This window comes from Ctenopharyngodon idella, chromosome 22 (assembly GCF_019924925.1).
Source record: "Ctenopharyngodon idella isolate HZGC_01 chromosome 22, HZGC01, whole genome shotgun sequence".
NCBI classification, from domain to species: Eukaryota; Metazoa; Chordata; class Actinopteri; order Cypriniformes; family Xenocyprididae; genus Ctenopharyngodon; species Ctenopharyngodon idella.
In genome coordinates, this window is record NC_067241.1 from 4,684,370 (window position 1) to 4,709,098 (window position 24,729).

The window sequence follows — 24,729 nt, forward strand, 5'->3', positions numbered from 1 at the left end:
CAACTTCCCTACACCCATCGGCAGTGGCCGAATGTGTACCCAAATACACTGAATTAAGACACTGAAAGCGAAATAACGTCATTCCTGTTTATTTTGAGGTACTTCCATTTATAGTCACTATATAAATGCAATGTGTTTCAACAAGTGTTTCTTGAGAGTTTGACAAAAACCACAAAACAGTGTCAGAAGCAGAAAGCAGTAACTTAGATACTACATAAATATTGTTAAGTTACATTTGTGTTACAGTATGTAATGAAGTACAGAAACAAATCTCTTCTGACCTCAGGCAATATTTGAGAATATAATCAGACCTCCTTCAACTGTAGTGGTCATTGTTTTAAAAAAGAAAATAAAATAAAATTGAGCCATCCATGTCATAGGCTGTAACAAAAAGGCTATATTTGGTACTTTATAGTATACAGTAGCTCAACATGAGATTGAACTGTTTAGTTTAAGTTTAGGTTGGAAAAATATCAAAACGCCTGTGCTTCTGTTCAACCTCTGTAAGAAAAAACAACTTCCCCCTCACTCAGCGCTGTGAATGAATACAGTCCTTGACAGATTCGTCCCATTTAGTGGTGTTTGCAAAGGCAGTGTCTTCTCCATCTGTCTCTTAGGCACTCAACAGCATGCAATGGGTGGACATCCACCTTAATGGCAGTCTATGAGAGGAACTCTTCACTGCTGCCCGATGAGCAAAGATGAGGAGAATTTTGATGAGAAAAGGAGAGAACTCCTCAGCTTTCCTCTCTCCTCCAGGTCATTCTTTATCCTTATGACGGTCCCTCTGTCCCCTGATTGTCCTGGCTCCCGGAGGCCTCTGTATCAGGGGCTGGAGATCCAGAAGCATCTCCCTCTACAAGACACAGATATGACAAAACGTATTGCCACAACATTACATGTGCGCATCCCCAGCTACACATACTTGACAGGGTCCTCATGGTCATGGGAAAGTCTCAGGTTATTTCAGAGATAAAATGGTGCCAAGAATGTGAACTAAGGAAACTAGGTCAAATAGAGACAGATGCAGCTCTTATTTCAGTAGGAAAGAGTTGAAAAGTTCCCATACGAATAGGAAACGGTCAAGGAAGTGCTTATTGTTGAGAGGGCAGATAATAAATCTTTGTCAGTGGTGACAGCCTCCATTGAACCTCACCAAGCCTATTTGTGCTCAATCTGGACACTGTGACCTTACAGAGTCGTGTCCTGGATAAATTAAGGGGCATTTTGAAAGAAAGGTTAGTAAAAGTCTTTGGTTCACATCCTTTTTTGTGAACGACACTTGTAATGTGTTTTATCGCAAAGCCAGTAGTTACGGGGCCATACGGATGCAGTGTTGCATGATAAATATGACCTAATAGACCACTGGCAGTCAAGAGACATTATCAGTTCTTTTATCACATGAGCAGCACTGGTTGTGCAGAATTACTAATATGAATTACTGTCAGAGTGTAAAAAAAAAAAAAAAAAAAAAAAAAGTACTGAAGAAAATATTAGTGCATAGAGTTAAAGGTTTTGGTAAGTTTAGCTTTCATAGCCACTTTATAGTTTTCACTTTTACATTTTTTCTTGTTTTCATAATGACACACTTCAGTGTAAAAATGTATAATCAATTAGATCCAAGAAAGAGGACCAATGACAACTCTTCATGCTAATAAATACAAGACAGATGCTATAATTTCTGTCTGTTACATTGGCTTAGATTTAAACTGAACATTTTAATAAAAGAAAAAGATTTGAAAGTTTAATATCACTTTTTTTTTTTAAAGTATACTGTTAGTATAAAACCACAAATGAATAGTCTGAAGTCCACACAAGTCTGAAATTATTTACAAAACGTTTGAAATGGAGAATTGTGCAGGAAGAAAAAGAAGATGATGAAGAAGGCTAAGTAGGAGGGGAAGATGTTGATGACGAAGAAGATGGAAAAGGAGGAGGAGACTAAGAAGATGATGTAGAATAGAGTAGGATAATGAGGAAGAGGATGATTATGAGGAGGAAGATGAAGAAGAAAGGAGGAGGAGGAAAAGAAGAAGAGACTGTTGGAGAAATTTCAATACAGGTGCTGTCTTGCAAGATGTACTCTAAAGCTCTGTGTATGACGTACCTGCAGCTTTCAGGTCTATCTGAGCCATGTCTTTGGTTAGTTCGCTGGTCCCCACCACTGCTGCCTCTCCTTTAATGTCTGGCACCGCGTTCCTGCGACCGGTACGATCACAGTTTATGAACTCTGAATATGACGCCTCAACGTCCATCATCTGCTCACAAACTGCCCTCTCATTACACCTGAAAGAAACAAGACAGACAAAAAGGTAGAACATTTACTGTCTGCAGAACGAACAAAAGAACTAAAGAACGAAAGAAAGAAAGAAAATCAACCAAAATTTGGACTAAAAACTCCATTTAATGAGCTCTGAAAAGGAAAATCCTGACAGAGAAAAAGCCGTGAATCTCTCAGTTCAGTAATGCCCATGACAGAACACGCCGTCTGATGAATTGGAGTAATTATTACTTCAGGGGCTCTATTTCAACGCTAAAGTTAATAGATTCAGCCGCTGAACTCATTTCATGGCCTAATTATATAAGAGAGCTAACAGCATTCATCCAACCCTGGATGCATTCGTCATTCTTTTCATGCTTGTTTACACTAGGAGTTTTTTGCAAGTATCAGTGCAAGCTTGCAAATGGAGCCTTATTGGCACGCAAACAAGAGATAAAACCCAAAGCGATCGATTAGACACTTTTTAGAGCTCAAACTGCTTTCAGAAGGAGAGTCATGGGTGGGCATTATGCTGAGAGAGGAATCCTCCCAGAGAATGCATCCAAAACACATTAGCTACTCACTCACTACTCAACAAGTTTCTTCTAAGTCAAAATGAAATGAAAAAAATTATCCCATTTACTTTTAACCCATGCTGCTGGTAACATTTCAAAAGTAACGCACTCACTTTACTTCTTTAATTGACAGCATAATATTAAAGGTTTATGTTCTACAAATGTCAAAACACAGTGGGAAAAAAAGTTTTAAAAAACCAACAGCAAAGTTAAAGAAAATGAATAATTTAATTGTGTGTGTGTGTGTGTGTGTGTGTGTGTGTGTGTAATATACATATACAGGTGCTGGTCATATAATTAGAATATCATCAAAAAGTTGATTTATTTCACTAATTCCATTCAAAGAGTGAAACTTGTATATTATATTCATTCATTACACACAGACTGATATATTTCAAATGTTTATTTCTTTTAATTTTGATGATTATAACTGACAACTAAGGAAAATCCCAAATTCAGTATCTCAGAAAATTAGAATATTACTTAAGACCAATACAAAGAAAGGATTTTTAGAAATCTTGGCCAACTGAAAAGTATGAACATGAAAAGTATGAGCATGTACAGCACTCAATACTTAGTTGGGGCTCCTTTTGCCGAAATTACTGCAGCAATGCGGCGTGGCATGGAGTCGATCAGTCTGTGGCACTGCTCAGGTGTTATAAGAGCCCAGGTTGCTCTGATAGTGGCCTTCAGTTCTTCTGCATTGTTGGGTCTGGCATATCGCATCTTCCTCTTCACAATACCCCATAGATTTTCTATGGGGTTAAGGTCAGGCGAGTTTGCTGGCCAATTAAGAACAGGGATACCATGGTCCTTAAACCAGGTACTGGTAGCTTTGGCACTGTGTGCAGGTGCCAAGTCCTGTTGGAAAATGAAATCTGCATCTCCATAAAGTTGGTCAGCAGCAGGAAGCATGAAGTGCTCTAAAACTTCCTGGTATACGGCTGCGTTGACCTTGGACCTCAGAAAACACAGTGGACCAACACCAGCAGATGACATGGCACCCCAAACCATCACTGACTGTGGAAACTTTACACTGGACCTCAAGCAACGTGGATTGTGTGCCTCTCCTCTCTTCCTCCAGACTCTGGGACCCTGATTTCCAAAGGAAATGCAAAATTTACTTTCATCAGAGAACATAACTTTGGACCACTCAGCAGCAGTCCAGTCCTTTTTGTCTTTAGCCCAGGCGAGACGCTTCTGACGTTGTCTGTTGTTCAAGAGTGGCTTGACACAAGGAATGCGACAGCTGAAACCCATGTCTTGCATACGTCTGTTCGTTGTGGTTTTTGAAGCACTGACTTCAGCTGCAGTCCACTCTTTGTGAATCTCCCCCACATTTTTGAATGGGTTTTGTTTCACAATCCTCTCCAGGGTGCGGTTATCTCTATTGCTTGTACACTTTTTTCTACCACATCTTTTCCTTCCCTTCGCCTCTCTATTAATGTGCTTGGACACAGAGCTCTGTGAACAGCCAGCCTCTTTTGCAATGACCTTTTGTGTCTTGCCCTCCTTGTGCAAGGTGTCAATGGTCGTCTTTTGGACAACTGTCAAGTCAGCAGTCTTCCCCATGATTGTGTAGCCTACAGAACTAGACTGAGAGACCATTTAAAGGCCTTTGCAGGTGTTTTGAGTTAATTAGCTGATTAGAGTGTGGCACCAGGTGTCTTCAATATTGAACCTTTTCACAATATTCTAATTTTCTGAGATACTGAATTTGGGATTTTCCTTAGTTGTCAGTTATAATCATCAAAATTAAAAAAAATAAACATTTGAAATATATCAGTCTGTGTGTAATGAATGAATATAATATACAAGTTTCACTTTTTGAATGGAATTAGTGAAATAAATCAACTTTTATATATATATATATATATAATGTGTGTGTGTGTGTGTGTGTGTGTGTATATAATATTATATATATATATACACATATGCAGCATGTATGGATCAAATAATGGATCAAAAAAATAAGTGAATATGCAAATACACTCTTAGCCAGTAGATGGCGCTTATGGAACAGCAGAATTATAGCGGTTACATAAACAAGGAGCGTTACAACACTAGCAACACTACATATACATGGGTCATTGATGAATAAGGTTTTTAAAAGTGTAAAAAACAACAACAATGGAGATAATTAATTTTGAAGTTTTATTAAGTGTTAACAATGAGATTATGTGGTTTTTATAATCAATTAACACTGCTTTTGTCATTTTTTACAATATGGACAAAATTTGTCACCAAAAAGTAATTCGGTTTTACCAAAATTTCGGTTTTACCGAATGACACTTTTGGCTATACCAAATGACAATATTTTTAAACAATGCTAACAGGCTGATATCTAGCTAGCTAGCTAGTTATCTTGCTAGCTAGCTAACAAAAGGACAATCAAATATTTTATATTTAGTACAAGTTTTTAAAACATTACAACATTTTCCATGTTTTATAGCGGTTGTACCGAATGACCTGATGTTTCGGGACATGCGTATGATGATAAAGTAAAAACATTTTGATTTTTTTCAATAGTTAAAAGAGAGTTAATAACTTTGCTTCATGACCATGTGGTCCTTTGCAGGTGTCTGAATGATGTCACATCCTGTCACATGATACTGACCGCATGACTTGATCCAAAATGGTCCCTTTATATTGGTTACTCCAAATTACATCAATGAAATTCATTTTTCCGGACATTCTTTCTTATAACAAACACATAATTTTAATACCATTTTGCACTATGTTGATATAGGATGTTATAAAATCATGCCAGAATAAAAAAAAAAATTTATATATATATATATATACACACACACACACACACACACACACACACATTTATTATATTTTTAGATATTTTAAATCACAAATGAAATGGCTGCATTGGCCTTTGGTTGGTTAAACCGAATGACCTTTTGACACTTAAAAATCTTTAAAATACCTTTATATGTAGCACCTGTACTACCTTACATACTTTGGATGTCATATCTTTGTTTTTTATTAAGGCCTTTGGACAAACAAAAAAAAATTACCCGTCATGTCTTTGACCCATATACAGGCATTATATGGAGGTAACATGAAAAGAAAATGCCATCAAAACTTTCCTGGCCGAAATGGGAGTTTACGGCCATGATATAAAAACCATGAATTAAACAAATCATTCATTATCCATCAGCAGTAGTCCAATCACTTGCTATAAATGTGAACTTTCTATTTTTGTAAAAATAGAAAGTTCAAAAGAACAGTATTTATTTGATTTTTTTTTTTTTTTTTCCAATGTAAAAGTCCTTACTGCCACTTTTGAGCAATTACTTGATTAAATTTCTTTTTTACCAAATCACATCAATTCATTCATCTCTCAAATGTCTTTCCTCTTTTTCAGCTGACATCACCAACCACTTGCCATTTAGAGACCACTTTTCAAGATCCAATGATGGATAAAATCAAGTTCCGTCCTTCATTTTCATCTTATTGCATGTCCTGTTTCACTCAAAGATGCGTCACATTGGGCTGCAAATACTATTGTTGACTTTATGCAAGTTGTGACTCTAAATGCCACTCTGAATCTGTACAGCTGGTCTGTCTGAAGAGATGGGAGAACAGAAGAAGGGATATTCCAGAGGAATGTGAGAGGGCGAGGGAAAGACAACAAATACAAATAAATGTGATGCTATGTGTTGGAAGCAGAGGGGGAGGTGTGAGGGAGCAACAGGCAGAGAAAATTATAGGGTATAAATCATAGTGCTGGTCTTCACTTCTCATCCCTCCTTTCTGAATCTCTCCTTCCCTTGAATCACCTCTCTCCATCCCTGTATTTCTCTTTTCATCCTTCAACCCTCCTCTTTTTTTTCTCCTTCTTTTTATAGTTCTCGCTTCCTTTCTATTATTCTAAAATGCTCCAGTACTGCTGAACAAATCAGGGGTGTACGAACAATCTAAAAAAGTGGGAGGGACTTTAACTTGAAAAGTAGTGATTATATATTCCCAAATGTGTGGAGCTGAACAAAGAGATTTCTGCAAAGACCAAAGGATGTCCATGTCAGAATGTGTTGCAACAGAAGTTAACTTTTGGACACCTCACTTTTGTGGATCAAGGGGGTCAAAGTTTGGCTGGTTCAGTTCATTCAGCCCCTGCTAGATGACATAACCACACTATCTAATTTCAAAAAGCCATCCAGTGATGGTCATTTAAAAGTAGCCATGAATTATTTAGCATAAACTCTACTACCCTAAAGGAACTCAGCAATATTCAAGGAAGCTCCACATGGCTATGGTTTACATAATTTAGCATCACAATGAACAGGATCTGTGTTTTCCTGAACTGTTTGCTATCATATCACAGCCTGTGCACATTCAACACAGACCACTGTGTGTTTTAGCAGGCTGAGTCATTACACATAATGTCTGCCAGCACCAGCATGTCAGTTACCTGATACGCCAACCTCATTTTCGGCCAGGACCTTGAGAAGTGTAAGCCAATTTCACTTTCATGCAAACTTTGCTGGCATGTTCTCCAAATATCAACCTGTTTCCATAGCCTCTATAATTACTAGCGCTCACATGTCCTAGGTAAATAAGGCAGATGGGTCACATCAATAAAAAATAACCTAGGTCAATAAAGGTCAGGCTGGGGTCACAGCAGCTGAAGAAGAATTTGGAACAGTGGCCTGCAGAGAGCTGGACTCCCCAGAGAAGAGACAAATTCAAGAAAGTGTCACACAAAGTGCATGACGCTTTTAAAGAGAATCTTCCCCAACAAAACACAAGCTGTGCTCTATTGAAAAGTGCACATAATAATGTCTTTTCATAAAAAGCCAAAAAGTTTAAAAGGTTAGTTCACCCAAAATTTAAATTTCTGTCTCTAATTGCTCACCCTCATGTCGTTCCAAACCCGTAAGACCTTTGTTCATCTTCGGAACACAAATTAGATATTTTTGATGAAATCCGAGAGGTTTTTTTATCCCCCATAGAAAGCAATGTAATTACCACATTTAAGGTCCAGAAAAGTAGTAAAAACATCGTTAAAATTGTCCATGTGACTACAGCGGTTCAACCTTAATGTTATGAAGCGACGAGAATACTTTTTGTGCGCAAAAACATAACAAAAATAACAACTTTATTCAACAATCTCTTCTCTGCCCTGTCAGTCTCCTATGCTATTGATGTAGTAAACACAGTGTAGCGCTTTCAGGTTCTACGTCAGAACGCTGGCTCATTATTGGCTGGCTCTGGTGTACTTACGTTGCTTTCTATGGGGGAAAAAAACCCTCACAGATTTCATCAAAAACATCTTAATTTGTGTTCCGAAGATGAATGAAGGCCTTACGGGTTTGAAACGACATGAGGGTGAGTAATTAATAACAGAAATTTCATTTTTGGGTGAACTAACCCTTTAACATTTCAAGTTGATATCTGGCAACACAGTGTAAAGTTACTGTACTACTGGAACATCAAACTGAATTGCAAAAGGTTTGCCCATCACCCAAAAACATGGGAATACACACACACACACACACACACACACACACATTCAAAAGTGGGAGGGAAAAAAAAAAAAAAAAAAAAATATTCACTTATAGTTTCCAGAAAAATATGAAGCAACAACTGTTTTCAACACTGATAATTATAAGAAATGTTTCTTAAACACCAAATCAATTAGTGTTGTTAAAAGAACCGACTGCGATACCAAGTCGGTACTGAAATTTAAAAAAAAATGTGAAGCTTTGAGCGCTGATGAGTGGATTCATAAATACCTCTGATTGGCCTTTGTGTTCATGCGCTCATCAGATATGTCTGTGATTGGCTACAATGATCAATGCACGGGAGCGTATGAAAGCACACGGAAGTGTTTGAATATGAAAGCGTTTTGAAAGCTTGTGTATCTGTCTAAGCGCTCAAAGAGCGTCACTGATGTCTATTTACGACATGTTTTTTTAAGTGTTGATCATTGTAGTCAATCACAGACATGTCTGATAAGCACATGAACACAATTGGCAATCAGAGGTGTTTACGAATCCACTCAACAGCGCTCAAAGCGTCACATTTTTAAAATTTCAGCAAAGATTTAGTATCGAGGTCAGTACTTTTGACAACATTACTGCATATAAGAATTATTTCTGAAGAACCAGGTGACACTGAAGACTGGAGTAATGATGCTGCTTTAAAATATATTAAAGAAAATTTATTTTAAATTGTAATAATATAAAATCACAAGAATACTGTTTTTACCATATTTTTGAGCAAATAAATGCAGCCTTAAACATATAAGAGACTTCTTTCAAAAACAACCCCAAAATTTTGAATGGTAGTTATTATGTTGGATGTTTTATCTACAATTTTAACTTATCTGATATCAAGATATACATAGTGCTCAAGCCTGGGAATCATAAAGTGAGAGCTTCTATATTTAGTGAGTTTATTTGGCAATGGGGGGGCTGTTGCTTTGCTTGGCTCAAATGTAGAGTGTTCAGTTACTTTCCATTTACTCTCCCAAATTTCATTACAATAAAGTTACACTATGGCTCACTAAAGGTAATTTGATACATTTACCCTTGCATGTGGCCCATCTTCCTGAACCAAATGTTTTATTTGCAGATGACATCACAAGTGGGAGGAAACGGGAGTCAACAGCAGCTGTAGGTAGTGTCAAGAGGACAAACAACGCAGGTGTGCGCACAAATCCCTGAATATCACCAAAACACCTCACATACCTGAGGGAAAAACAGCACAGCTCACCCTCAGCCTGCAGTCCTCGTGGGATTAAGAACGAGAGCCTTACAAAAACACCAACTTGAGTGCTGACATTTATCATTTACATGAGTTCTGTGTCGCCAGCAGTCCTAAACAAATGACAAATTCAGGTTTAGCCTTTATTTAAATTAAATAAAACAACAACAGAAAAGCAGTGAAAGAGAGAGTCCCGCTTTTACTCTCACTAGATGTTTGGATATGTCCACTGTCTAAACAGTCTGCACAGCCCACTGGGTACATAAACTCATTGCTCATTTCCATATTTGGACAAATCATGAAATATTAGGCCCCATCATGAGAATGAAATCCAGCCACTCAGTCTGCCAACTAGATCTTCACGGAGATCACTGATCCATTGACATTACAAAACATTTTTCATACTCAGCAACTTGGTCCACGCACAAGTTACTACTCCTGTATGTGAAAGGTTATCCAAGTCCAATCATAATAGAAATCATTTATATATACATACGTCTTAAAGGTACCGTAGAAAATGCAGCCTATGTAATTAAAAAGTTCAGAGAGAGAGAAAAAGAATCAAATAATACTTGAAAGAGCAACAAATGCAGACTCCAGGGAAAATACGGGCACTTTTCTCTAGAGTTCACTGGTCTTTCAGAAATGATGTCACTTTCCTCTGTTAATGAAGCCTGCGTCACACCACCAGGTTCCTAGAAAACACCATATATGGCCCTTCGGTAAAATTATCTGTCTTAATTATCAACATTATGGCTGTGATGGAAAGACATTCTAGACCACAAATAGCACAATTTACTATCCTCGGGAGGAAACGACACTTCCATGAAAAGCAAAGTGTTCAGAGTCAGACTGAGACTCAGGAATGCACACTCAAAGGGAAGTAAAAAGAATCTGAGGTTAATATCATTACACCGGACCACAAGCTAATACAATTTATGGAAAAATATGCTCATCTCCAATATTTATGTGGCTTTCGAATGTAGAAACCAACAGGAATACATATTGAGTGAATCTCCGGTGCTCTCTAGTCCATCAAAACGGTCACAGGGTGTGTCAATATATGCCTAAGCAATTACATGGATGGTTTAATTACTTTTCGCTCATAACTGCTTGCTTCCATCAGTCCCTGACTTGAAAGTGCATGCAGTTACTCTCAGCAAACTGTTCAGTCAATAAAGAGCCTCTTCCATACAGGCCGGAACTGGATAAGGATAAGATGGGGCTCTTGAGACAAGAGACCTATAGTCCTCAAAAGCAGGAGATGAACCATAAATGCAAGGGACTTAGGCCGCATTTACACTGCAGGTCTTGATGCCCAATTCCAATTTGTTGACTTTTTTTTTTTTTTTTTTTTTTGACGACGATGACGACGACCAGCTTACATCTTCTCTTAAAAGTGTCCCATATCCGATATCTGGATTTAGACTATACACTTGGCGAAACAACCCAAGGTAGACATACTGACCCAGAAAAGCTTAGGCCGAAAAGGAAGTAAAAATGGTGCAATTTGCAATGGACAAAGATGAAATGATAATACAAGCTTTTTCTTTCCACAAAGGAGAGCCCTTGTTGCAGCCTGGGCGAATATAGCAATGATCGCTGCTGTAATCGCTGTGAGTTGATATCATTCGGCACATTGCTTTTTCCAATGACGTACAACTCACATTGACAGGGGAATATCCGATCTGTCCGCTTTCATGGCAGACTCAAAATGCACATATTCAATTCATATCAGATTTATTTCTACATATGAATGAAGCCTGAAACCGATCTGAGAATATCAAAATCCATGTGCTTTTTTTTTCCTGCTTAGACGTTCATGGGTCATATCCGATTTGTGCCACATGGCAGGGAAAAAAAAAAAAAAATCAGAATTGAGTCACTTCAACCATGTAATGTAAATGCGGCCTTCACTGTAGTTCACTCAAGACACTTGATCTTTACCCGGATCACTTCTGGACTGAAAGGCCGCCAATTTTCAGCTACTGCAAACTAATCTCATTAAACCTGCTGTAACATGAGCACGGTCAATAACGGATGAAAAAGTTTCTTTGTTCTCTGTGTTACTGTGATGCTCTAATCATATAACGGTACAGTACAGCTGTGGGAGCCTATTATTGCAGCCATGAATGCAGTGTGAATCAGCACACCTGTAAAGCAAATAGGTTTCATTTATAGTCCTCCATCCTTGCTGATGAATGGGTGATCTTCTGAACAGAGTGTAACAAGAGCTCTTACTGATATTATCAACAAAGGCCTGAGTGCCCAGCGGAGGACACGAGTCTACTGCTACAATTCTACATGGGACACTCTGTGCCTCTGAGCATAATAAAAACATGGTGGTGGTAGCAGTATTCCCTAACAAACAGTGGCCATTTCCTAAGGGAATAAACCTGCATTTAAAAATGCAGCTGAATCTGCCAACAATTTGCCAGCCCTTGAATAAGCACAAATTAAAGTTATTTTTGTTTAGTTTATAATTTTAAGGTAAAATGTAAATTTGAGTAGTTACATTGTAATTACTCAAATAAGTACTGAGAACTATTAATTAACTACATGTACTTACTATAGAGTTACAGTTAGGGTTAGGGTTTGGTTTAGGGTTAATTATGTGTAATTATGCATAATTTACTGTTACGGTATTGTAAAATAAAGTGTTACCGAATTTTCAATGTGAGCTCAGACTGTTGGACCCTACATTGTATTTATACACACACAAACACACACATTTTGATTATGGATGAACAAACAAATGAATAAATGAACAAGTAAACAAACAAATTTAATTAATAAATTAACAAATGAATAAACTAATGAATGAATCAATGAAATAAAGTAACAAACAAATTCAAATGAAAGACCATAAAAAGACCAAATTAACAAAAAAAAAAAAGAATAAAACAATATTAAAACAAACAACTGAACATACCAATGATCGAACAAACAAACGGATAAATGAATGAACAAACGAACAAACTGATTTGCGAATTAATTAACTACTAAATGAACAAATGAAAGCACAAATAAACAAATTAATAACTGATTGAACAAACGAATAAATTAACAAATTAATAAACCGACAAATTAAAGGATGAACTATAGTAGAGTAATAGTATACTGAACGGACAAAAACAAATGAAAGCACAAATAAATAAACGACTAAACGTACAAACAAACCAATGATCAAACAAACAAAATGAGGGTTACAGTAATACATCTCAAAAGCCATTTTTGGCAGCCTGTTTAGTGTTTAATCACATACCACCACAAGACCGACACTCAATCTGTGATAGAAATATGCCAACCAGACTGATATATCGCTGCTCGCATTTCCTTGTGTACCGTGGGTTATTATGGGAAAAAAAATGCCCAAGTAGAAATACCCAAATGAGACAAGCTCATACACAGAAATGACACAACCATCCTTTTCTATTTTCATTAGACAGACATACACACTCTGCTGACAGCAAGAATTTCAGCCCTTTTAAAAAGGAATTTAAGATGAAGAAGTCTGCTGATGCTATGTTTAAAGCTCCAGATTTGGGCAAGAAAACAAAGTTTATATAATAGCTCCCAAGGAATAAAGTGAGCTTGAAAAATGTACCATATTCTGTCTTTATCATGGAAGAGTTTCTGGACACTGCGGAGCTGCATCTAATCAAGTTGAATAGACTCCAGCCTGTCTAAAGAAGCAAGCACATTTAGCTGCTCTTGAGATAAGTGCACCAGCTCCAGCACTCCCCTATTTACTTAGATGAGCCACAGCTCAAATGAACGAACACACACTTTGTGTTCACATGATGTAAGTGACTGCTCAGTCAAGAAGGGGAAGAAACACCCTATAGCCACCATTGTGCTGGCATTGTTTTTCTGTTTGGCATTGGTTTCAACGGGGGAAAAAAAAAAAAAAAAAAAATCTCACAATTCAAAGTTTTTTGCTGTCGTCCTACGTATCCTTCCTCCTTTTGAAGGGCCTTGCTTTGCGTGTCCACATCTATTTTTCCTCAAGAAACATCAAAAGGGCCATTGCCTGAATTTCCATGCCGGTGATATTACTCAGGACCAGGAACGGTCACCTTCTTCCACCGGCCAAGTATTTTTTGCTATCATGACTTTTTAAATGCCAACTTTACGGTCCCCAAGCACTTCAGCTGCACTTTCACAGGCTCTTATCAGCATACTGTAACATTTTCCAGCACACGTTCAGCATCTCCAGGGAAAAGGTTATGAGACCACCGCAAACGAACTTTGCTGGTGTATTACACAACCACTACACCTAAAATGTGAGGAGGTATTTTCCAAAAAAGTTAATTACATTCAAAGTGTCAAATAACACTAAAGCAAAATAGTGGTCATCATGAATGATAGAAGTCATCAAGCAAACAAACAGCAAAAAGAAAAAGTAAAATAGCATAGCATTTTAGCTTAAAAATATATAAAATATAAAAACACTGTCTGACAAATATTCAGACTCATTCTCTCTAATAATACGAACTCATGAAAATGATATAATAATTGAAATAATTGTAATACAGTTAGAAAAACTGCATGTATGGTTTCAGTTTAGCATGTCACACCACAGGACAAGTTATTTTAATTCACAGTCATAACAGTTTGAATTCCATATGACAGTACTGAACTAAACATGAACATGAAATTAGTTCTACATTAAATGTCATAAATCTGAATAACAGTAGGAGGTAAACTCACCTTTCCCAACTCACAAATGTCTAATTTACTTCCTGTTGGGGTCTTGATTAGCAACATTTTCAAGGATCCACAAGATAGAGACTGGTCATTTTGAAATGGATTTTGTGAGTTGCTCGCTCCTCAAGGCTCAATAACTGGTGACTATTATATTTTAACATTTTTTTTTTTTTTACATTTTTGTATAGACCCAATGAGATAATGATATTTAGACTTCATTTATACCCACATTGATGATTTTGATACATTTCTGGGACTGTAAATAAATTGTAAACTGTAAACAAAAAACAAAAACAAGTAAAGGCCCGTTCACACCAAGAACGATAACTATAAAGATAATGAAAAAAAGAGTTTTAAAAAAAATCATTATAAATATAAAAGAATAGCACTGTCCACACCACAGCTATAACGACAACGATATAGAGAAACTATATCATTGGGATCACTTTCAGAATGATTTTTTTTCCAGCTGTTGAATGATAAAACACTGACAGCCAATCAGAATCCATTCGAATTTAAGGTCTTGCGCATTTAAAATGGCAGACGACATTGCAGAGAAGAAGTTAATCGCCGAGGTCCAGAAAAAGCCACCACTGTTTGACAAGTCAAACCCCATTTTCAAGGATACTTAAAAAAAAAAAAAATTATATATATATATATAATAAAATAAATGGATATATGGAAAACAACTGGTCATACTCTTGGAATAATTATTAAAAGTATTTACGATGAGATCATTATGCTAGGCTAGCAAACAGTGTAACTTTGAAGTTGCAGTGAAAGAGGCTTTGATTTTCCTTCCACTATATTGACTTCGCCAGCTAAATTCACTGTTAGATTAGATCGATTACACTAGCTATTCACTCGAAACATAACATGCTGATGATATCTGCTGGTTAAAGCCGTGCAAGCGCAACAAGAACAGCAAAAACATGTTGTACACACTCTGAAACTGCCGCGCGTGAACTTAGAATAAACAGACCATTATCGTTCATTGGCGTGGATGCAAATATAGCCATCTTTATAGTTATAGTTCTTGGTGTGAACGGGCCTTAAGAGAGAAAAAAAAAAAAACATCATGGCACGTACCCATATAAAATATAAGAGATATATGGGTCTTCTTCAAATTCTGTTTGCCTATATCAGATGTCCAAATTCCTATAAGCGCCTTTTTAATGCCAAACACTGACAGATTGCATGTAAAACAAGACAGCTCTTAAATGTGTAATGGGCATATTGGTCATGGAGGTGGCATGAACACTGTGGAGAGAGCAAGAAGAGAGGCTGCCAGTCCCGCAGTCACGCTACTTGTGGATGAGACTGTGGTGTCACCCACACGTGACTCACTCTCATTCGTCCTCCTCTAATGCCTCGGAACTGCTGCCACACCATCCATGAGGATTTTATGGAGGATCAAGACAAGAATTGCAAAGCTAATGCAGAACGTTTGCGGTCAGGCAAAAGAGGAAGTTTTTCTCATGTCATCAAGACCTTTTCAGCTCCCTGGGCGCTGAGCGAAGGACTGCTACTTTACAACCGAGAGATTTGAGATTTTCGAAGCCACTAAGAAGCAATTAACTGAAGATTTGGAAGTGATAGCCGAATCGAGATTAAAGCCATTTTCTCGCACTGATGTCGGGAGGCTTATAGCTCACAGGGCCCTTTGACGGAGCGCGTATTTGGTGTTATTTCATGAAACAAAGTGTTAGCATTTAAAAAGGCTCGGGGAGATGAAGGTGTGGAACCGCCGACTCTTTACTAATGCAGGAGTTGATGGGCTTCATTTCCCTGTGTGGCCTATCAGTCCTTTTGATATCAGAGCAAATATTAAATAATAATGAGGATACTGTGGAGACCGAGTCAAATGTTACAGCAGTTTGAGACCGTTGAACTTTAGAGCCGACACACAAAGACATAAATGCTTCTTTAATAACTCCAAAGCACCCAAATCCAACATGGTCACAACATTATTTGCCTAGCACAGGTGGACGCCTGAAAGTATTTGCCTCATTATTTGAAAGAAACACACCAACCACAACAGCTGATGCAGACTTCATAAAGATAAAGGGTAAAAATTCTTACCTACTTCACATACAATAAGTGTCTATAATAGGCAAGAATAAAAAGTAAAAACTCAAACTCATCTGACAATGCAGAAGGTTATTTTCCAAAGATGTTATTTTCCATAATGAAAGCACAGAAGAGTTTTACTTTGAAAAGTTCTGAGGGCAGAAAGGAAAAGGTCTCTATTAAGCAATCATTTTTCCTGTCTGCTAAAGGGTTTCCTTTTTACACCACTTTAAAAGGAAGTAAAACTCATGTGTGTCAATGAAAGATGGCATATGTTTTCCACCGCTACGGTGATATGCACAAGCACATGATGCAGTTTGCAGCCAGCCGTCACAGTCAATCACCCAGCCAGAAAATGAGCAGGGAAAAAAATGGTTTGCTAAGTGAGAGAGTTCAAATTTCTGTCTGAGCCAAACAGTATCAGATGTTTGAATCAATCTGCTGTTTGTTTGGAGGCATAATTACCACTTATTGTTTTTATGTGGCTCTTTCCCCAATTAAATTCACAGCATGGAGGCGAGAGAGAGAGGGAGTGTGCAAAAAGAGTTTAGGATTTCCCCATGAATCACAGACTATGACAACAGTGACTGAAGGGAGGAAACTTTGCCGAGTCATGAACAGGTGGTGCCGTTCCGATGAAAACAGTGGGAGTTTATTTGACTGGGAATGTTGGAGAAGGATTAAAAACTTAAAGTTCTCCCAAGAATTCTTTAACATTTACTCATGTTCATGTCATTTCAATCTCTTTCTTCCATGGAACACACACGGAAGAACTTTTGTACAGTGACTAGGGAATGTCAGGCTCCAAAAATGGAGAAAAAAAAAAAAGGCATCATAAAATTGAGTCTTCTAAACTAATTCAATAGCTTTGTGCAATGAAAATACTGAAATTTAAGTGATTTACTGTTTGAAGTCAATGAAGCAAAACATCATTGGTTTTCATGTATCTCCTGACCAATTGTGATGTACCAAATTTGGATATTCATGCATTTTCAAATTGCATGAATAAGATTTACTAAGTACTACAATGGAGTTGAAGATATTCAGTGACTTAGATTCAGTCTGTTCGGTCTCAAACAATGCCATTTTATGTCTTCAGTAGGCTTGACATATAGCACACTACTGTTATGGACAAGTGAAAACTTGAGGCAAAAAATCTGTACAAGAGTAATGACTGTGAAATGGTCCCAGAACATTTGATGATTGGAGGTTTACAACACTTATGCACATGAAAACTCTGCCTACAAACAGTCAAAAGGTCATACGCCTTCCGAAAATAATCACGCTGCTTGGAAAATGAATGGTTTGCACACAAATTACAGTACCTATCCAAACCAAATGCCACACACAGAAATATGCTCACCATCATCTGCACCCTGCTATTACAAACTGTGCAAACAGTAGCATAGAGACAAACGTCAATGATAAACAAGATCCTCAAATGTAAAGAAACAACAATCGTCATATTTAGCAATAACAAAGATGATCAGGAAAAGAACAGTTCACACAAAAATAATGTTCTGTCATTATTTACTCACCCACATGTCGTTTCAAACCCATATGACATTATTTTTTACAATAACATTCTCATAATAATTAAGACAAAAAGAATTTTCACATAGGTTGCTTACATATACTGATCAGGGGCTTGCCAAACTTGTCAAAAAAACACTATAAAAAGTAGTCCATATTCTATAGACATTATGTTTATTATAGCAAAATCTATAACCTAATTTAAGGAACAGACTGAAATATAAGTAAAAAAAAAATCTTCTCTTGGGCTGTAGCTCTGAAATAAACAATTTGAAGTCAAACATCTTGAGTGTCATATGGTGCGAGTTTGACGTCATGACAGCTGCAGCAGAGGTTCTTAATATTATCAATTGTTATTGTAGCGAAAACATCTGAGAAAATATTCTACAACATACATAATATATACATATTTGGGAAAAAAAACACATTCTGGTGTGGAATGACATGAGAGCAAATAAATAATGACAGAATGTTCATTTTTGGCTGAACTATCCCTCTAAAGGGCAGGATATTGTCTCTTTGACAGGACCTCATTAGACACATCCAGTTCTGCTCTTGCATTTAACAACACATGGCCTTAACAGGAAGCAGGTGCTACGTCTGTCCTTGTCATTTATGTCCTTCTCCTGCACCCGAGGTCTGACTGTGAGACAGAGCGAGCGGAGGATACACAGAACCAGAAACAGTACCACTGAGCATCTGGTGTGCAGACAGACATGAACAGAATATAGACATATTTATTAAGCTTAAAAGAAAGGTCGACTTAAAAATGAAAATTCTCACTGTTGTTCTGGACCCCATTGCCTTTAATTGAATTGTATGGACAAAAAATGCTTCTTCAAAATATCTTGTTTTTGGGTTTCGGACAGAAAAGAAGATCATTCAGGTTTGGAACAACATGAGGGTGAGTAAATGATAACAGAATTTTCATTTTTGGGTGAACTGTTCCTTTAATATGCATCTATAGAACTCAGCACAGTTTTTAAATGAGAAAAACTATGCATAACTTAACAGCTCTTGAATGTCACTGACAGAGGTGTTCGCTGAATGGTCAACCTCAGGGTTTATGGAGATTTTGTCCTCACTGGCAGCCCGAAAAACAACATAAACAGACCCAGAAAATGGCCTTTAAACTAAGTATCGGTAAATTGCAAAACTGTATTTGCAGGCCCACCAAAAAAAATATTAAAAGATAAACTCAAACAAGAACACACAAGAAATACTAAACATCCTTTTGTTAAAACATCTCTGGCAGAAATGCATACTTTTCTATGATACTTTTATGACATCCAAGCGAGATCTTCCACCCAGTGGCCACAGCCGCTAAACCCAGACAGCAATTAAAAAGAAATGTCCTGGACAAGCAAATGAAGCTGAACAGCTGTGAAGTCTTAAAGACCACCTGTCACTGTACGTTTCCTCTTTTTGCTGCCCCATCTTTAACCCCTTCTCACTTCCAATTATCAATACTTCAAGCTAACAACCATTATCGAAAACTTACAGTCAAAGCACACAGCTTCAGTTACTTACCAAACGCACTCTGAACGCTAATGACATGGTGCTACAAAGCTCTCCGAGGACCTGAATAAAGGCAGTTTTATTTTAATCCACACGAGAAACAGAAAGCGGCGTCCTCTGATCCTAGGGTTTATAAGGGAGCCTCCTCTCATTCTCTCTCTTTCTGTCTGCCTCTTTCTTTCTCCTTCCCGTCTCTCTCTCTCTCTCTCTCTCTCCGCAGCGAACGGATCCCACACAGCTGCAGCACGCCTCTCTCCCACAGATCAGGGAGGATGTGGGCGTAAAGTGATTTGATTTGCTCAGAGTTGTGAAGAGAGGAAGACAAGCCAAACATATCCTGAGAGAAGCTTTCAAATTTTGAATGACAGCTTGAATGAATCTGACCAACAGCTTTGGCCATCCTTAGCCCACATAAGTGCATGAAAGGCATGCTGACCATGTTTACATGCACATGAAAATTCAGATTAATTTCATAATTCGATCATATTTCAATGATGCAAGCATGTTAACACGTTAACCCGATTACTATAACCTGATTAAGCCGATATTCCAGTCAGAACCGCCATGGCAGTTTTTAAGCCAAGTTAAATGCAAATTCCCATACTTAACAAATAAATAAATACAATTATCTTGTTAATATTATTATTATTATTATTATTATTAGGGTTATCACATGACCAGAATTTCAGAAGTTGGTACCAATAAAATTACCATTAAAATTTCACGGTTCTCAGTACCAAGGCAAAAACTGTTGAATTAAATACTTTTTAAAAAAGTCCCGTTTTGTCTCATCCATTGGTTTTCAATGACAATAATCAGTTTCTGATTCAATCACACAAATGGTTGTCAATCTAGAAACTTTGCAGTGTACTTAGCAGCCTGAAAAATAAACAGAAAGCAAGAGAAGAGCCTCCCTTTATAATCACTAAGGCTGTCAATCTCTAAAAACGCAAGCTCTCTGAATTAATATAAACTGAATCTCTCTAAATATAATAATAAAAAATAAAAAAAACAACTGTCTTAATTGTACAATTTTACATTTTACACATTTTGTTGGTCCTAACGAAAGAAACAAAACAAAACCTTGTGCGCTTCCAGTAACCTTAAGCATATTCTGACTAATGTATTGTTTAGCACTTAGGTAGGTGCTAAACAATAGGCTATTGCATTTATGCACTCAGATATGATTGTGATTGGCTACAATGCTCAAAACTTCTAAAAAAAACAAAAAACAAAAAAAACAACATGCTGTAAATAGAAACCTTTGATGCTCAGAGAGCGCTCAAACAAACAAATAAGTGTTTGAAAGCAGTGTCTGTCAGCGTAACAAATATTAGGGCTGCGACAATAAATCAATGCTTCTCGATTCATGGATCAATTCTGGGATTTTCCGAATGCATTGCGATTCTCTCTCGAATTGATTTTAAGCTTAGTTTTTAACAGCAGATGGCGCTCTAGGCTAGTTTTTAACCGCATGCTCAAATGCTCATGAAGAAGAGCGCTCGTGTGTTCGGCTGAGTCTGAGAATGTTCTTGCACCTCAGAATGCTTTTATGATGCGAGTAAACAGCTTTTGTAAATTAATGTAAACAGCTCACTGCAAACACCCTTTTAATTCGCTTCAACCTTATAACAAAATAGCGACTTTAGTAGTCGCCATTTTTTATTTTTGGCTCACAAAAAGTATTCTCGTCGCTTTATAATATTAAGCTTGAACCACTGTAGTCACATGAACTGTTTTAAATATGTTTTTAGTAGCTTTCTGGGCTTTGAAAAAGGAGGTGTTATTGCTGGCGATGCAGGCCTCACTGAGCCATCGGATTTTTTCAAAAATATCTTAATTTGTGTTCCGAAGGTGAACGAAGGTCTTACGGGTGTGGAACGACATGAGGGTGAGTAATAAATTACATAATTTTCATTTTTGGGTGAACTAACCCTTTAAAAAAAAATTAATTTAAAAATGTAAAAAAAAAAAAAAAAATTACAAAAGCACATTACAAAATTACTAAAAATTTAACTAAAATAAAAAAGAAAACCTGAAAATATTCAAATTAAAGCCAATTCAAAATATTAATAAAACCTTTAATACATAAATATGTGGAAAATGTAGCAAGAGAACTGTTAATGGACAGTAAAATAAAAAATAAATAAATAAAAACATGAGAAGGTGTCAATCCTGATTCATTGTCGTTTTCTGGAATACGTATATTTTATGTTGTATAAATTCATTTTGTTGATTCTATAAATTTCATGTGCAATAATAATACTAATCTGTACAGCTCTCAGCAGGCTATAATTGAGTGGAGAATTGCTTCCCAGCAATAATGTTATAATATCAACAGCCTTGTTGATGAGGCCCTCAAGACATTGTAGTACTGCAATTCAATCAAAGCACTTGTGCACACCAAATTATTTTAGGGTAACGAATATGACTCTGTCAAGCTTACAAGTAAAAGTTTACATCAGCTTAAATTCAAACCTACTCAGTGGGAGACCCCACAAATAGCCTCTGCTTTGAGCAGAGTAGTTTATTAAATTCATGCATCAACAAAATGCAAGACAGTTAAGTAGCCTATTTGCTAGGCCAACTAGAAAATACCTTTATAAAAATAGAGAGGAAAACAAATTGAAACAAAAACAACCACAAAAGCCCTGGCATAATAATGGCTCAAGTACTGATGCGAAAATCTTGCCGTAGCCTGACCTGGACGTGTCATGCAAATGAACTTTTCACTTAAAGCAAATAGCCTGAGAGCACTTACCGAGCCCAGTGCTGCCAGCAGAGGATAATGCTTCTGCTACATCACAATGATAAATGATAATAGTCACAACACATCTTTGAGTACCACTACCTGCCATTTAATCAACCTATTCTAGCTGAAGAAGCCAAGTGGATGATGACTTGCTCGAATAACATCTTTTGACTCAGAGGTCCGAAAAAAGCAGTTGCTAGTGAAGTTGTTGGGCCATAGATAGAAAGTAGGACAACCAAGCTCATGAGAGCAAAAGACACCAGCGATTTCTTGGTTGTACAAACTGACAGTTTAAGTCATATATCATAAAGTTCATTACAGCACAAATCAATCTGTTTAATACAGCCTAATGTCCATTGCAGCATTAAATATTAACATTCACTCTACATAATTAGTTTCAGACGAATAGTCCGGATACATTTACACAGCTCACATGACTATGAAAAATTAAAAGGCTGACGACAATGAACTGATTGTTCTAGATCGTTTCGCTTTGGATTGTTCATTGTTGATGTGCGACTCATCAAAACGCCTCAGTGAATCAAGTCCATGATATATTGGAGCTCAAGTGTCCCTCCTCCTGTGACCTAATCAACTGATTCCTCAAAGGGGAAAGAGCTAAAAACTGCATATTAAATACACAGATCAAAGTAAACAGGTCACATACATACACTAAAAGCGATTTGTGTAATGTCTTTGGCACATCTTCACAAGTGTGCTGCCAGAGCACTCCATCACAATAAAAATGTCCATATATGATTGAACCGCTGAAAGTGGCATGGCTGATCTCTTTGTTGTTACTACATTACTGCTGAACTCGTGCAAAGTGCTCTTAAAGGGATAGCTCACCCAAAAAATAAGCATTCTGTCATCACTTATACATTTCAAACCCACAAGACTTTTGTTCATCTTTGAAACAAATAAAGATATTTTTAATATTCTCTCATTACTTTTGCACACAACCACAATTTGTATGCTTCAAAAAGAACAAATAAGCATTGTAAACGAAATCCATATGAAGCAAGCGGTTTAAACCAAGTCTTTTGAAAAGGCATGATCGCTTTATATAATGAACAGAGTAAATTTAGGCTTTTATTATCATGTAAACAGGGATCAACACACATAAATATACACATCAACTATGGTAAAAGGAAGCTCAAACGCATTTGCTTGACGCACACGATAATTTTGGTTGCTTGGACTTGTGTGTTGGACAGATAAAAAATAAATAAATTATGAGAGAATAATAAAAATAGTCTTATTTGTGTTTCAAAGATGAACGAAAATCTTATTGAGATGGAATAACATGAGCATGATTTATTGATAACAGAATTTTCATTTTCTGGATAAACTAACCTTTAAAATATCTATGCATGTGAGAGCTGTCTCTGACACTTCCTCCTCTTGCAAATATCATAGTATATAAAGGCTTTTGCCCAAAAGATGCTACTGGTTTTGCATAAAGGGATGGTTAAAAATATAAATTCTGTCATCATTCACTAATCTTCATGTTGTCAGGCAGACTGCCTTTCATTGTGTGGAAAAAGAGTCACTGAAAGAGTGAGGTTATCAACCCTTTACATACTGTCAAACATCTTCTTTCGTTGTCCACAGAATAAAGTCATTGAAGAGATGGAACAACATGATCAATTTTAATTTTAGGGGGAACGGTCCCTTTAAAGTCTCTGAATATTTTTTGCAAGAACACTTGGGAAACGCTACTAGTAAACAATGGCCAAGAAAAACATCCCAGACCAATATCAACTAGCTATATATTTGGATGAAGGAGCATTTCGATATTTTGTAGAATTATAAATGTTAGAATTAAGCAAAATAAGACCTTGCATCACTACTCCTCCATACTTGGAAGTCTATACAATGAGGCGTTACAAATGACAGCAAAACTCCAATTTAACCACAATCTTTATATATATATTTAGCATAAACCATCAAGAAAATAATGCGTCAATGAGTTTTGTAACATTTGAAACGCCTGTGGTTTCACTATCGAAACTATGTCGGCTGCAATCATCCATCATTACTGTAACAACCACTAACCTTGATCCGCTTCACTTTCTTCCACTTGTTACTACGCCATTCACTCTTGGTCGGGATTCCCCTTCATTTCCAAACGCTCTTCCCACATTCCACACACCGATTCAGTGGATTTCTATTGATCTGTTCCGAGATTCCAAATCAAATCCAACGCTCCTCTGACAGTCTATTGAAAACAATGAGGAGGAATAGGGCTTTAAACAGCTGTTTCCAAAATGGAGTGACCCCACAGCCAATCACACTCCGTCTGCTCTCTTACCAATAACAACACTTCTCTTGTTCACGCGGAGCTGCTTGCATAGTAAAATTGTGCGCTGAACAGTGACTTTGAATAATTAGCATTTTGAAAATGTTTGTTTTGGAGAGACTTATGAAAAGGAGCAAGTTTCCAAGCTGGAGCAGGTGACTACGCGTGCTGAATACCCTTACTAAATTGCCATGGTAACCACTGTTTCCGCCAAAATACCATACTACAGTGATTGTTTCTATTATACACTGTGGCAACTTAGCCACCATTGTCAGCAAAATAAACA

General features: G+C 37.0%; 1 protein-coding gene across 2 annotated transcripts; it reads right to left on the reverse strand.

Annotated features, from left to right (window-relative positions):
- Positions 1 to 73: 73 nt before the first annotated feature.
- pkig (protein kinase (cAMP-dependent, catalytic) inhibitor gamma) lies at positions 74 to 24,424 on the reverse strand. Of its 2 annotated transcripts, none has more exons than XM_051879989.1 (3): positions 24,200 to 24,424; positions 2,108 to 2,286; positions 74 to 856 (listed from the first exon to the last, which is right to left on the reverse strand). In XM_051879989.1, exons 2-3 carry the CDS (start codon positions 2,256 to 2,258, stop codon positions 774 to 776), a joined length of 234 nt encoding a protein of 77 aa, XP_051735949.1. In that variant the 5' UTR covers positions 2,259 to 2,286; positions 24,200 to 24,424; the 3' UTR covers positions 74 to 773. The 2 variants fall into 2 exon arrangements, with proteins under 2 accessions (XP_051735949.1, XP_051735948.1); XM_051879988.1 differs by lacking the exon at positions 24,200 to 24,424 and adding an exon at positions 19,402 to 19,666.
- Between the last annotated feature and the right edge of the window lie 305 nt (positions 24,425 to 24,729).